Genomic DNA, 15777 nt, shown 5'->3' with positions numbered 1-15777 from the left:
ATATAAATTTATATAAATATATATATATAATATTTATTAATTAGAATTATATATATATATATATAAAACTTTCAATATATATCTGTACCTACATGTACGTTTATGTTGCAAGCTTTTTGCAAAATCAATCTTTTTATAAAATGCCAGATCTCTATACAGATCGACATTTTATAAAAAGCTAGCTTTTAGCCTTTTTGTAAAAAGGCTGAATTTACGTGATAAAAAACTCGCAAAATATATATATATATATATATATATATATATATATATATAGAACACATATGTATGATCTTTATAATTGTAAAAGCCCTATCTAATATCTACATATGAATCTGGCCTCAATACGTCACTGAACATCTTCTTGTGATAAATTAAATGAAAGTAATAAGTGACTCTACTTTCTTTGTCGTTCAACATTGCTGTGTCAATCTATATATAAGCTAGAATATAGCAGGAATGTGTTGCAAGCTATATGAAATATATGTATATGTGTGTGTATATGAGACAGTGAAGGAGATACGAAAGAGAACGAGACGAAACCGCCCGTGGCGAGGATAAAGGTAAATCCTCAGCCATCCGACTCTAACTAACGTCATTAGGTAATTAGATACGTAGACCGCATGCCTCTTGAAGTTGCGTGTGCGAGCGAGTGTTACATTCCGGCAAGAGAGCGACGATGGAAAAGGAAACTTTGTTCGCGATGGACAATCATCGGCAATGCGCGTTGAGTAATTAATGAGACGTTGGATGTATAACGCTGCGAGAGATACTTTCGAAACGAGCATGCCACGTGCAGACGCTGTCACTGTTGTGTCAGTGGCTTTGGCGAATTAATTCATAAATTAAAGCGAATTAATTAACATTGAGATTAAATTTGTCCTTGTCTCGAAAAAAAAAAAAAAAAAAAAAAAAAAAAAATGGTGACAACGAACCGCGGAGAATACGGTATTACGCAATATCTCGCAAGCTCGGAAAAGACAGTTCTTTATACTGGGAAGAAAAAAAAACTGTTTTATACCGTGAATTACCTGAACTAATACGACATTTATCGATTAAAACGTGTGTGTAACCACCGAGCGTGTAGCAGAAAGATTTTGCAAAAAAGAAAAATTATAATAAATTTGAAAATATGAGATATAAAATCTAATATAATAACCATTTGAGAAGTGCAATAATTTGTGTTTATATAAAAAATTGCAGAATAACAACCTTATAATGGATTTGGAAATGTAGGATGTAAAAATGTAGGATGTAAAAATAATGCGGAGGTAGGTTGGTTATAATCGACACTTTTCGCTTTATCGATCGCCAGTAGAAAATTGCTACGTCCTTCGGTTACATTCAAAGCAATTGCACAATATTTCCCTACGGCCGTAATAGCGCCTTTTTTTTTGCTCCGAAAGAAGATACCCCTCTTTCCGGTATCGCCTTCGAGCAGATTCTATCGATCGAAACGCAATAACATGCACACGATCATTCGTGCAGTTTTAAAATGACGATAATAGCGATATCGGAATAAGCAAGAAATATAATATTTTGAGAAAGATTAATATCATTATTCTTATCATCATTATACTCTCCGCGAAAAAAAGGGTTTCTCCTCTTCTCGCAGAGCTTGAGAAATGAAAATTCCACACGAAATAACGTGAAATAATCTTCCACATCCGGTATCGCCATAGTGTACACTTTCTCTTCTCGCTATTTTCGACGTACCAAATAAACACATCGCGTTGCATAAATAAAGCACGGATTAGCAGCAGATAGTCCCATGTAACGGCAAAAGTGCGAGCCGCGTACAAACCGACGTAAACATACGTCGCCCACGGAAATACACCACGGAGTGACCGACGACACATGCACAGAGTGGGTGTCGAAAATACGGGGTAACGTTACACAACCGCTGCATTCTCTCCCCCGCGTAGGGGAAAACCAGTTTATGAACTGCAGCGAGCGCGTGTGTCGTAAGTGGCCACCGTAACTTACGTAAAGACTCGACGATTCGCGGTAAGGTGGCTAACGATAATTTCTAGCCTAGGCGTCACGTGCCGGCGATATAAATCACATCCCTCTTTCCCCGCTTCCTCCGCTCTCTATCCCGCAACCCCGTCGATTCCTCCTCGGCAGAGAACTTGCCCCTGCAATTACCTAATACGTCCGCCGCGTTATCCCTAGACACCATCGGCGCGAACCACCCTCTACCTCCCTCTCGCCCCGTGTGCTATCCATCGACCATCCGACCACCCACCCTCCGACCAACCCCGCAGGCCGCTAACTTACGTCCCGCCGTCCAATAATAGATCTAGACGGCCGCAGCATGTGATGGATTCCCCTAAATCACCGCGCCGCTCGTCGACGAGGAGGAATTGCGCGTCGCAACCCCTTCATTGGTAGAAGAGAGAGAGAGAAAGAGAGACGAACGGCTTTGGAGAACTGTCACTAGATCGATTCTCTCTTTCGTGAAATATCGCCACGTCAATCGCGGAATCTTACAAAGTTTTATATACAGTTAAGATACTTTTTTAAAAATCATATCTTTAATAGATACTTATTTTTTAATAGATAGTTATTTGTTTATATATTATATATAAATAAAAAAAGAGAGGTTCAAGAAACAATCATTTGAAAATAATTTCACTTGTGATAAGTATAAAAATAAAATATAAACCGCTCTCTTTATATTACTTTAAAGAAGGTTTGGATACTCTTCTTTTAAAAATAAATTTTGACATTTTGTATACAGTTGAAATATAATGATACTTTTTAAAAAAATGTCTCTCTTAAAATGAAAATAAAATCTCATGAATAAAGCTACTTAAACACAATTTTCGCACAGTTCTCTTGCATCTATTACATTTTTCGTCTTATCTTTCACACGTTGAAACTACTTTTGACTTTCCTCTTAACATTGTATTCAATTTTATGTATTCATGCCATTATACTAAAAACATCCCATTTTAAAATCGCGAATTCCACGAAATTGCTAAATAAAAAAAAAAATCGAGATTTTCCACGTGTCAAAATGTAAATTACGTCGCCGAAAATATCTCGAAAATATTGCTAGAGTCAACGTTTATCTATTCTACAATGTTCATAGAATATATCGTTGCCTAGCGCATCGTTCATTCGAGGAGCGATTCGAGCGAGCGATACGATAGATCGAAATTAGAATTCGCTCCTCGTATTTTCGCGGACACTTTCTCGAGAGGAAGAGACACGTCCCGACGCGACATCGTTGCGGTAAACCGATAAGCCCATGTCTCGAAGATGTTGCGGGGTTACTTTTGTCGCCGTCGGACATCGGTAAGCTAATGCCGGGACACGATCGATCCTTAAGTAGAACGCAGAAGAGACGAGGGCGACGTAATCCCATGGAAACTCTTTCTCACGTGTTTCTACCCTGCGGTCATGCGAGATATTCTTGATACCAAGTATATGTCTCTCGTTCTCTCTCTATCTATCTATTATCTATCTTTCTATCTCTTCTTCTCCTTCGTACATTTTGCTGTAGTGCGATAGGTACTTCGCCTGCAGGATACATAACCGGGATATTCGGAGTGCATTTCCGGGCGTCGAGGAAACGTATAGGATATGGCTACGAGGCTCGCTAGAATCTCGCGGAAACTCGCAATTTTCGCCTTTAAGAGGAAATATCATGGGAAATGATTTCGAAATAAAAGCTCGCAAATGATTCCGTCTTTTTGCTATGATATTGGGATGTTACAGATGTTTCTTCTATAAAATCTATACAATCTTTTTCTCATCAAAAAATCGCGTCTATTTCATTTATCTACTGAAAATACAAGGTATATTCGTTTTCAGAGAAAAAATAACTATTTAAAAAAAATCTGGGAACGATTTTTTAATAAACTCAATTTAAAATAGAAATAGAGGATTGCAAATGAATGCGGAGGCAGTATCGATTTAAATGGTACAGTATTGCAGCTGATACTCTAAGTGAGTTATTGCTGTGTTATCCCAACAATCCACACAAAAAATGCAAAAAATAGACAGATACAAACAAGTACACGCGCTTTTGTCTGACAACGAGTTACCATATTAACTATTTTCGCAGTTTTCGTTATCGCAATTAAAACCCGATCGCAAGCGTTCAGCGATCATATATATGATCAGCTGATCGAAGAAGACTAAAGAAGGCGTCCGAAGGAAAGAAGATTTAGATGCAATCTTTTATTCCGCTCCAGATCACCCGAAATCGTCTGATTCTGGGCGCATTTAAAAAGAACGCGCGCGTCTCTTCCGCAGAGGGTGCAGAATCGAAATTCATCGACACACTAAAATCTATCGGTCCCGCCGTAACGTTCGCCCGTTCAAAATCGGATTACCAATTTCCGCTCGACCGAGCCCGGAGACCACGTCATTCGTCGTGCGAGCGATTTTCCACGTCAAACAAGCCGCGAAAATTCGCTCGTAGCTGTCGCATCACCTTTTTTCGCCAACACTAGCTAGCGGCATCTCCTCTCAAAGTGGGGCGCTCCAAGAGGGTACGTGAGGAAAAATATTCCATCATTTACGTTAATTTTACACGTCATAACATATATAATATGTATAATTTATATATTTTTTTTTCTTGATATTTTTGATATATAAATTAAAGGTTCTTATATATTAATTTACATCTAAGAAAGAGAGTTTGAGAAAAAGCCTATCTTGGCGCGCACACAATTGCACATCGGAGGCATCACTTGTCTCGCGAGCCTCGGGCCACGTCTTCAATACTGCATTACGATATCATCCCCTCTCCTTCCTCGCGCGTATCCTTTTGCACTCGCGCCCTCGATCTTCCTCTCTTTCGCGGCTCCCATCCCCGGTTTCGTATACGACGGAATTGCACTCGAAGGCTGAAGTATGTAAGACGCATGATGGAAGACGATCCTCGAGAACGAGATCGAAAGTAGGCTCGCGATGTGCATAAAAGGGAGCGAAACGAGATTCGCGTTCTCTCTTTGAGAAGGGAAAAGATGGAGAAAGAGAGAGAGAAATGAAGATAGAGGCAGAAAGAACATAGGTGTTCCTTTTCGAGCGCACTTATCCTCCGTCGTGGAAACTCTATTACGCGGATTTGGGTCGCGCGTCGCATTATGCAGATCGCTCGAGTCGATCCGCGTGTAAGCTCTCGTTACTTACGGATTTTAATTACGTCGCGCCTCGTGAGCTTATCGAAAAGCTGCCGCTCGGCGAGGTATTATTATGCTTTATCGGTTAGTCTATAACCTATAGGTAACACGTAACAAAGACGTGGCGAGCTAATGGTGTCATAAACGCCTTTCACGAAAAAAAAAAAAAACAACAAAATTGAACGTGTAAAGTAAATTAAAAACATTTGAGCCATGTGGGACATATCTCGAAACATTAATTTAGCAACTTGTAAAAGCTAAGATCTCAAAAACGTTGATAACTGTAGAATGGTTTTATTATGATAATGTGAATATAATAATTGGATCCAATATCGTGGAGAATTTCGAAAATGACTCTACTCTCGCAAATTATGCGCGGTATTTTTTTATATGCGAAACAATTATATTTAGAAAATTTTATTTTGAAAAAAATATATTTTCTAGTATTACATAAAATATTCAAATTTCTCTCTCTCTCTCTCATGAATCTAGATCTCTCTTAATGTACTAAAACAATTTGTTTTCATATCTATTAAATTGATTTTTAATTATTTTCAATAATGTACAAAAAATAAAAATTAAAAATTTCAATTTGTAAAATATTAAAATACAAATAAGTTAATATAGAATTATTATTTTTACGTTTACAAACATATCGAGATGTTCCTTAGCTCATTCGATTTATGTTTTTGTTTCAGCCAAATTGTGTCTCATCGTGAAATTTTACGATATTTAGTCAACGTCAGACGTCCAACGAACGAAAAACTTTTACGCACGTAATTTTCGACAAATTATCAAAGAGCCACAGGCGCGTCGGATATTTACTCCGTCCGAGTCGCTCCTTTCGTAATTTTCATCCCGTCGCGGAGCTTTTTATTCCGTTTCCGCAGGAACACGACCCGGCACGTAGAATGTCGCCGATAAAATCGTGTCGCGAGAGGCGGACAAGCGCCCCGTTGCTTTGTCGGCTCGTAAAGAAGAGGATCGGTGTGTCGATGGCGAAATCCAGCGCGCATCGAACTGCGACCCGAGATCGGGCGCAACCCTCGCTCGTAAAATCCGAATTCGACGGATGCGAGCGAGCAGATTCGGACACATACGACCCAGGTATTTACGACGTAAGCACTCTCGTATTACAATAATCTTAATGTATCGTGAGGCATTCGCGCGAGATTGTTATCGTGTCTATTGCTGAATGAAATTGGGGAGCTCATTAAATCTGTAACTTATATATGAATATAAGTTACAGAATAAACTTGAATATATGTAAACTTTTATAAACTTTAAATTATATATCGCAATTGAGCAATATATATCATAAAATTCCGAAAAAGAGCTAAAGACTTAAAAAATAATGAGAAAGTAAATGAGAAAAATATGTATGTAGATATATATGTCGCATATGTAGGTCGAATTTTGTTTTTAAACATTTTCAAGCGCTTCAATCATATAAAGATTCAAATTGCTTCGATATTATCTGAAAGTAGAAGGTTTGAAAGTCTTGAAAATATCTCTGAAAATTTTAAAAGAGTCTTGAATGTCTAGAAAATCTCTTCTTATACAATATGGAATATCGAATAACTGAAACGTTTAAGATTTAGAAAAAAACTTATATAAAATCTATTTAAATTTGCATTACTTACGGAAAGGTACCCAACTGTCACTCACGGATTTTAATGAAACTTTGCACACTTGTAAAACTATGCAAAATAATAGACACGTATTTTTTTTTATGTGCGGAGAAGCGATTTTAAGGGCAGACCACAAGTAGTAGGGATAAAACAAAAGAAACAATTAATGAATTAAATTCAATATACTAATTGTTATTGAAGAAACTATTATTGTATGCACTGTTAAATTTAATAAAAATTAATTCCAAATAACTTGTTTAACAAGACACTTCATGTACCTTTAAAAATTGTCGACCAATAATACTACAAATAAGAAAAAATATGATTTTCGCCACAAAGTACTCACAAAGTATGGGCGTTATATTTAATCAGCCATTTTGTATTTTTAAATTATAATGACAGATTCGAATTCTGCGACCCCGCAAACCCCATACCTCAGTTTTCAAAAAAATTGTCAAGAATGTATTTATAACGTGAAAACCACCCCATATATACAAGGGGTTGTTTCTGCCCTTAAAATCGCTTCTCCGCACATAAAAAAAAATACGTGTCTATTATTTTGCATAGTTTTACAAGTGTGCAAAGTTTCATTAAAATCCGTGAGTGACAGTTGGGTACCTTTACTATTTTTTTTATTAATTACACATTTTCTGTTAAAAAAAGTTCTTAATAATATTCGAAACAATTCGAAATTTTTGTTACACATTCGATGTATTCTGTCAGTCCGTTATTGACATAGAAGTCTTATACATATTAGTCTTTCTCTACCTACCCCCCAAACGTTTATAGTGGAATGGAATCGGGCAGAATCCCGACTAATCGAGAAAGCGTCATCGAGCGAGTAGTAGTTCTGTGAAACACGGTCCTACAGGAACTCTCGAATATCCGAAGAAACACGAGTAACATGCACGAGCGAGGGTTATGTGACGGTCGGTCAATGCGGTCTAGCAACACAAGCGGCGGTTCTTCGCTACAATTTAACTTGGCACGCGGAGAAGCTGTTGGACGCGAGTTTCGCTGATGAATATACCACGGCAGAGTTTACCGAGCTTATGTGCTCATGTGCGGCTACAACGTTAGCGCGCCGCACATTATGTCACGTATGACGTCAGTCTAATTATGTATACTCAAAACGCGAGAGACAAAATTATCCGCTCTCTGTCATTACAACGTCCGTGCATATACATGCAATATTTTCGCGCTTTAATACACCAACGCCCATTTAAAAACGAAAATAATATCAGGTGCTTGCGTTTCAAAATACGCGGGAATGCACGTACGCGTTCCAAAAATAAGTTGCTTTACGCACACGCGAGAAGAAAAGAATTCAATTCTTTCTTCTCTTATTTTCCAAATTCAATTGCTTGTTTTTCTTTTCTCTTTTTTTTTCGACCGCTAGAATAACGAGCACAGATGGGGGTGAAATTGAGGCTAAAATCCCAGGTGTCTGGAAGAAAAATTTCAATTTCTCTCCAGCGAAAAGAGATGGGGGAGAGAAAGAGAGAGGATGCTCGCGCCAGCTTCCAGTCGCGGATACGGTGTATCGGATTTGGCGATGGCGGGTTGATGCACACGTCACACTTGGTGAACGCACGTAGGAAGACAGACAGGAAGGGACGTCGAGGAGTGTGAGGAATGAGAGGCGGAAAGCACGAAAACGGGAGAGAGAGGACGCACGGAGTCACGTGGAAACGATTCTCTCGTCCGAGAGTTTACGTCCATTTTCATTTCGACGCGTCGCCAGCTTTTCACCCGGCCAAAGTTGCTCGCGAATTCGCCGACCGAATACTAGCGAGTGATTAAAGGGGACGATCGTGATACGATGGGGGGAAAGGGTACGAAAGGGAACGGGAAAGAGAGGCAGGGAAAGGATTACCTACGTGTGGGAAAAGACCGGTGGTTTCGGGGTCGCTCAAAAGCGACTACGACGTCCGATAATTATCTCCCGCGGCGACGCTCCGTTTTGATTAACAGCGGCGCTTTTCGCTTAGCGTTACCTTATTCAATTCGCGAATATGGCCTCTTAAGTGTCTATACGATTACGTTAAACGCGCGAGAAAAATGAGGAACTGAAAACGAGAAACGTACAAACATTCGTGTCGCGAGGCGACATCAATTTTCCGGATGATAAATTGCGTAGCCATCTTCCCGTCTTTTTACCTGCTTTAAGCGCGAGTTAAACAAAATCATAGCAAAAGCGAAATGAAAATCAGTCGTGTCACATTCTCTTATTTCTCTAGTTCTTTTAGACTAATTGTATGTTAAATAATAATGAGATGCGTACATTCGCAATCTGTTCTACTTAAAAATCATAGTGTCAAATTCGGGCTGCGATTATCATAAGAATCGACAGATTGAAATTGTTTCAATTCGCTCATGTGAATAATGCGACAAATGCTGAAGGGTGTTTAGAAAGATAAATTCGGAAAGCGTTATTTCGCTCCTTTCCGAATAAAATTTAATCGAATCTCCCTGAGACACGATTATGTGTCCGTATCTATGCATGGCATTTCTCACGTAATACTCGCGTTACATTAATCGCAAAGTGCGAGAAATATTACGATAACGAGGAAAAAAGAAGCAACGTCAAAGTGAGATTTCCATCGAGTTGCACTCTTTCCACTTCCTCCCCATTCACCGCGCCTTATCCGTCCTTTCCGTCGCTCTGTTGACGTTTCCTCCGACTCGACGAAAGGAGGAAGGAGCCGTGGATATTCTCTGTTGTGGGGGACAGAATGACCCATTTTATCGAAAACGTAAATACGAAAGAAGCGACGAGAACGGAGGGAGGAAAGGGGAACCGAGAGGCTCCGCATATCGTTACGAAATGAGTCTCGCGCGTCGCTCGGTTCTTCAAAACGCTCGAACGAGGCACTTAACGTAATTACTTTACTTGACGAGATGCGAAAGCAATTGTCATCGAGAAACCGTACCGGCGGCTACTTGAATGATGGTAATGTCAATACGAATTTCTCGACGTTGCTAATTATTTTGATGGAGAAATTTTTTTCAGAGATACAAGTGCTGCAAATTAATTTTATATACTATTATATTTTATTTTATTGATTTTATATACTATCATATTATATATATTATTATATTATACCTATTATATTTTGCTATTATATAATATTACATACTGATCGTCAATACGGTTTCAGAAATCAAATATAGAACTTCTTCGGGCAAATATTAAAATTGCAAGAAAATCGTATGACATTTGCAAACGGCTGCATAAACATATTACGAATAAGCATATTATAAGCATTAGTCTATGTTTTGAAGGGGAATATTCAATAACATAATTCTGTTAATGACGTTTAAATTTAGAACTTGTGATAAAACGTAGATCGATGGAATTATCGAGAGGAGCGAAATTTTCCCGCCGCAATGTCGACCGATTTCTTTTCCTCGCGGAATATGTAAGAGAAGAGATATGAGCGACGTCTCGCCGGGTTTAAACGTCGTAAAATCGCGACTCTCTCGCGCAAATCCGGGGAGCACGTAAATCTTTCCGGTATTCGAACGACGCCGTCAAGAAGGCGTAACGACCGTTCTTGACAACTTCTCGAGCGCGACATAAGCTCCATTCATAGGAAGCGCGAACTGCGGAATATTCAGTGAAACTCGTAGTCGATCTACAGCTCGAGTTGATGATTGATTTTGAATTCACGCTCTCGGGGCGAATAACAAATCTTTTTCGCCAGCGAAATTAGAACGCTCCAACAAGTCGTACGATTATCGAATTAGATACCTTTTTTCGACTCAAACTATGTATCTCGACGAGATCTAGCGGCGCGCACGTAGATAGGTAGGTAGGTAGGTAGATCCTGGTAAAGCAAACTTTCCCGATCCCATCCGATACGCCTCGTCTTGACTCCTACACCAAGTTCTACGCTCCAACAACTGCGGCTCGAGATTACACGTGCGCCAATTAAACATGCACAACGCGCATGTAGGAGAGAGAGACTGCGAGATATCGGTTACATCTTGCCGGCAGCGATAATGTGATTCTTTCGCTACGTGCTCGACGAGGCGCGGCAACTCGGGTACGAGGGTAGAAATGAAACGACAAGAGACCGAAGGAGAAACGCGAGGAAGAGCATGAGACGCGAAGCGAAAATTAGGTTCGACGACGACGACGACGACGACGACGACGACGACGACGACGACGACGACGACGACGACGACGACGACGACGACGACGACGACGACGATGCCGATCATCCGATCAGGTGGAAAGGATGGGTAGATTTGTTCGGGATTCTCGCGATCGCGGGATGTCACGTCGCGATGCGGGACATCCCCTCCCGCGTCTCTCTTCTCGACACCTGTCGATCGAAGGATTAAAGAGGATGCCCCTGTAGACGCGATCCGGGATTTAAAGCGCCGTCCCTCCCTCCCCCCGCCTTCCCCCAGTCCTCGTCATCCCGCGGAAACGTTTACCGAGCGGCGAAGAGAAAGAGAGAGAGAGAGAAAGAGAGAGAGAGAGAGAGAGAGAGAAAGGAGGCGAGAGCGTGAATTCGCGGCGTCGTGTACCTGGGTTTTCGGTGAGGATACTCTCTCCACCTCCTTGTTTACACGGCAAACGTAGGAAGTAATTCATCGTGGCTCGTCGCGACTAAATCCATTCCTGATTCACCGCCTTCTCCATCCTACGCCCGAGAGAGTATTACTTGTGCCCTCGTAGGAAGTACCCTCGTTACTTGACTGCCGGAGGGTTCGTTACCTCGAGGAACCCCCGTGAGAGCTTTGTCTTCGGTGACACGCCGAGTACGTGGATATTCGGGATTCCCGTCGGGTGTAACGCCATTGTCAAGATTGCGAATATAACGCTTGAGATGCGAAGCCGACGACCGATTCTCGCGCGAGATCGTAATTGCACGAAGATAATTGCACGAATATAATTCAACGATCGATATATAATTTCAATTATAGATTTCAGGGCAATTTTCACACGTTAAACGCTAATCAGCAATGTCATCATTTACACATACTTGTATAAAATACAAAATTAAGATGAAATATATTACAAGATATATATATATGCTCCAGAGGGTTTTGCGACGGTGTTGCGGACCAGGTGAAAAGGCCGTGACAGGGCGAAATTGATCGAATAATCATAATCATGAAAAATAGACCAACCTTGAGTAGAGCGTGTTCCTCGTGGCAACGATTAAGCGAAGAAAGGTAGACTCACCATAGTGTCTTTGATATGATCAACTGGTTGCAGCAGAACCGCCGTAGTGCCGAGTGTCCTGTGATGCTGCTGCTGCTGTTGTTGCTGCTGCTGCTGATGTTGCTGCTGCTGATGGTGGTGCTGATGACGATGAGGGTTGCAGTTAGCAACGATGTTGCAAGAGCAAGTGCAGGCGAGATTGCAGGCCTGCTGGGCACCGAAGAGATGTCCTACCAGCCCCGGGGTGATCGCTGCTGCCGCCGGATTGTTGATGCCGTTTAGCAGGGGCGGGGGCAGGGGCACCGCACCACCCGGGACGAACGGATACGAATGAAAATACGTGGTGATGGGGGAAATACGTGCCTCGTCAGCGCCGACGACCGTCTCGGCGAGCCAGGACTTGCCCGGGGATGCAGGATGCAAGAGGAGATTGCGATGCGCCGCGGCCGCGAACGAATGTTGCAGGCCCCAGAGGGTCCGTGCGCGTTCCTGTGCGTTCCAGCAGGCACGTTCCAGCGACGCGGCCTGGCAGCGAGCAGTTTCCGTTTTGCACGAGCGACTCCACTCGAACGAGGGCCACCACAGCTTGAACGAGTAGTATCCTCCCTTGTCCTCTCCCCTTGACCGGTCCCCCCCGTTCAGGGGCGCACGGCTTCCTCGTGTCTCTCTTATTTTCGTTCTTTCCACGTCGTCGTCGTCCCTCCCCCCTTTCTTGGGACAGGACGCTCGACCGACCCGGTTGGTTTCCCTTCCTCTCGATCAGGGGCGATCGGCCGATTTCTCGTTACGACTCGCGCTTACGCCGACAGAGCAACGAAGAGAGAGCGATCGAGATGGCGATCGCGATCGATCGGTGGATAGTCGTCCGGACGCGCGTTCGATAATAGCCTCTTCGACTCGCGAAAGATCGCGACAGGACTTTGGTATCGTATGTAGACGTAGAGAGTATATCGAACAGACTCGACTCTACTTTTTACGAGCTATACACACATACACACGTAAACACGTACACACGCGCTATTCTTATTATTATCGGATACAATAACGTGGTTTAAGCGCTATCTACACGTGCGAGATCGAGACAGAGGAGATCCTTAAGTGATGTATATGTGCGAGAATTTTATTTTCTAGGACGAGCGGCGAACGCGAACGCGTCGTCGACAGTAGCTCTGGATGACTGTCAATCTGTGTTGTTGTGTGTGTGCTATGTGTATGTATGAGTGAGTGGAGGGGCAAAAAACAGTTACAACCACGCGTTAGGGGAATTATCCACGCGGGGAAGGGGTGAGTGGTGACGGACAGAAAGAGAGGGGAATTTAACGCGTGCGGATTAAATATGTACTTAGAGTGCGGAAGAGGCGCGAGAAAAAGAGAGAGAGAGAGAGAGACAGAGAAACAAGCTCGTCTCCCGCTTCGCGCGATTCTCTTGCTCGTACGTGTAATTGAAACGACGTAGGTATGCGAAATTTTTTTTTCTTCTTTTATAATTCTCTCCCCTTTTTTCTTCTCCTTCTCCTTCTTATTAATTCGAACGTTATCCTATCGAAAGGAAGGTGATACACCTCGAGATTACGCACTAAGAGAACTAGCTGAAAATGATTGTCACGAAGATTGACAGAGAGCAGTCCTATTGCCAGACCACAGGGAAAGAGATCCTCTCAAGTTCCTTCTTTAGCTTCTCTAATTGGCTTTAATTCTCCTACCGTTATCTTTTCCTTGCGTTAGCTTTTCTTGCCGGATTCGAATCACGCGTCAACGACTCTCGCGGCGCGTTGATTGGATATGTACGAGAGTTGTATACGCGTACAAACGTATGTATATAAGTGTAAATATATATATATATATATATATATGTATGTATATATATATCGATTGTGTATATATATATAATATATAGATATTGATATAGAGCGTGTACACACGTAGAATCGGTACAGAGGCTGAAGATCACATAAAGACACGAAAGTCGATCGCTCGCGACCTCTTATTTCGCAATAAATACGTACATTACTCTGCTCTGACCGAGAAAAAATTCGCAGATACTTCCCCTCTCTTTCCCTCGATATGTCCTAATCCACTACAGTTACAATTGATTGTCTTGACGCGATTCTCTTTGTTCCTCGACCGTCACCTACGGATGGCAGATGACGCGATATACTGTTTATTAATCTCTTTTTTTTCCTCTATATATCTTATTGTTAGCTTTAAATCTAATAACTTAACGAGACGCGCTTTATACACATACGTACCTAGAAAAAAAAGAGCCGAAATTCTCCCTCCTATTATATTCAATTTCTCTAAAGTCCCGCGCGAGGTTACTCTCGATAATTTAACGTCCGAACGATTATATCATTTAGAAATGACTTAATTAACGGTACTCTTAATCGCTTGGGCGAAAACCATCTCTCTTTTCGCCGCTTTCTTCTTCCCTTCTTTCTCGATCGCTCTTACTCGAGACTGTCGGCGGGAAAATCTTTTAAAGTCGCGTGAGAACAGTCGCGTGGTCGGTCTCGCGGTTCTTTTTTTTCTCTTTTTCTCGAAGATATGTGTATTCGTCTAATATCGACTTCTCGATTATCAGGGGGGGGGGGGGGGGCCTTCTCTTGCGGAATGTCAATTTGTCGAGATTTTTCGCAGCGGTCTCTCATTCATATCGCTTGACATTTTCTTTCCAGCAGCAATCAGACGGTGATCGAAAGGAAGCCGGGGGAGCCGATCAACAGTCCCTTGTGAAGTCAGCCCAGTTTGTTTGATTTTGCCCGGTCGACGTGTGTGTGTCACATGAAAACGAGTCAACGACGACGACGACGACTACGACGATGATGAGGACGACGACGATGACCTTGAACCGCTCGCAGTCCAGTCCAGTCGCTCTCCAACGATAACCAGTAGCTCGCGCTCGGCACACACAGACACACACACACGGACTCAAAGAGAAGAGACAATAGGGCGCGCAGTCAGAGGGCTGCTTTTATGCATGCGTACTCGGCATACAAAGAGGGAGAGAGAAAGAGAGGCAGACAGAGAGACAGAGTACGAGAGCGAGAAAACGAGGTAGCGTTAAGCGAGTACAGGGAACGTTGATCACGTGGTCTTGCTGGCGCGTTACTTCTTCGGCTTCTCTCTTCTTCGCGTTGCGTTTTTCTCAAGTCGTCGCGAGCAGACAGAGACGACGACGACTGGCGACGGCGACGTGGATGAGGTTGACGTCTGTTCGGGGTCCGTACGCGCGCGTGTTCCGCCGGTCGAGACGGAAGAAGGTTTAAACGAAAGCCAAGGAACTCGAGTATATTCGCGCGAAGGGAAAAAAAGCGGGCAAGGTCCGACGTGTGGCTGACGGCGTGTGTGTCTGTCTGTGTGTGCGTATGTTGTACGAGCGCTTATATTGCGGGCCTCGCGCTTTGTGTGTACGTGCGTGGCGTTATACAGCGTATACGTGTGTATCGGGTATTCTGTGAAGGAATAGCGTGGAAGGAGACAGACGTGGCAGAGGCGAAGGAAGAGAAGAAGGAAAGAAAAAAAAGGAGGAAGAGAGTGTGTGTGAGTGTGTATGTGTGTGTGTGTGTGTTCGTGAAAGAGAGAGTGTAACTCGGAGGCGGAACGATTAAAGTGCGTCCTACTCGATCGCCTAGCTTGACACAACTGAGGAGCGTCTCTCTCGCGCGGCGCCGCGAAAGCTTCCGCGCCGCCACCACCGCCGCCGTGGCCGCCGCCGCCACCGCCGTCGCCGCTGCTGCTGCTGTTGCTGCTTCTGCTGGTGCTGGTGCTGGTGCTGCTGCTGCTGCCGCTGCCGCCGCCACCGCCACAGTACTCTGCGTTGATACCACTGCTT

The 15777-nt window shown here is 42.8% G+C and overlaps 2 protein-coding genes across 21 annotated transcripts in view; one reads left to right on the top strand and one right to left on the bottom strand.

The window, feature by feature from the left end:
- Positions 1 to 15777, bottom strand: part of Heph (polypyrimidine tract-binding protein 1 heph) — a 381098-nt gene that overhangs the window by 192008 nt on the left and 173313 nt on the right. Inside the window, exon 1 of one of the 20 annotated variants that reach the window (XM_083042032.1) lies at positions 11967 to 15606. The exons of the other annotated variants lie outside the window; for them this stretch is intronic. Coding sequence (XP_082898158.1) covers positions 11967 to 11969 — 3 coding nt within the window. The 5' untranslated portion in view covers positions 11970 to 15606. Of the gene's footprint in view, positions 1 to 11966; positions 15607 to 15777 lie in introns of those variants that run through there. 20 annotated transcript variants of the gene reach the window in all.
- Positions 1 to 15777, top strand: part of LOC145938413 (esterase FE4) — a 139409-nt gene that overhangs the window by 10792 nt on the left and 112840 nt on the right. The window lies entirely within an intron of this gene.

This window comes from Prenolepis imparis, unplaced genomic scaffold (genome assembly GCF_030444845.1).
Source record: "Prenolepis imparis isolate NDT839.2.m4 unplaced genomic scaffold, iyPreImpa1.0 SCAF_7, whole genome shotgun sequence".
In the NCBI taxonomy this organism is placed as follows: Eukaryota; Metazoa; Arthropoda; class Insecta; order Hymenoptera; family Formicidae; genus Prenolepis; species Prenolepis imparis.
The sequence above is the reverse complement of the archived record's forward strand: the minus strand, read 5'-3'. Positions and strand labels throughout refer to the sequence as shown.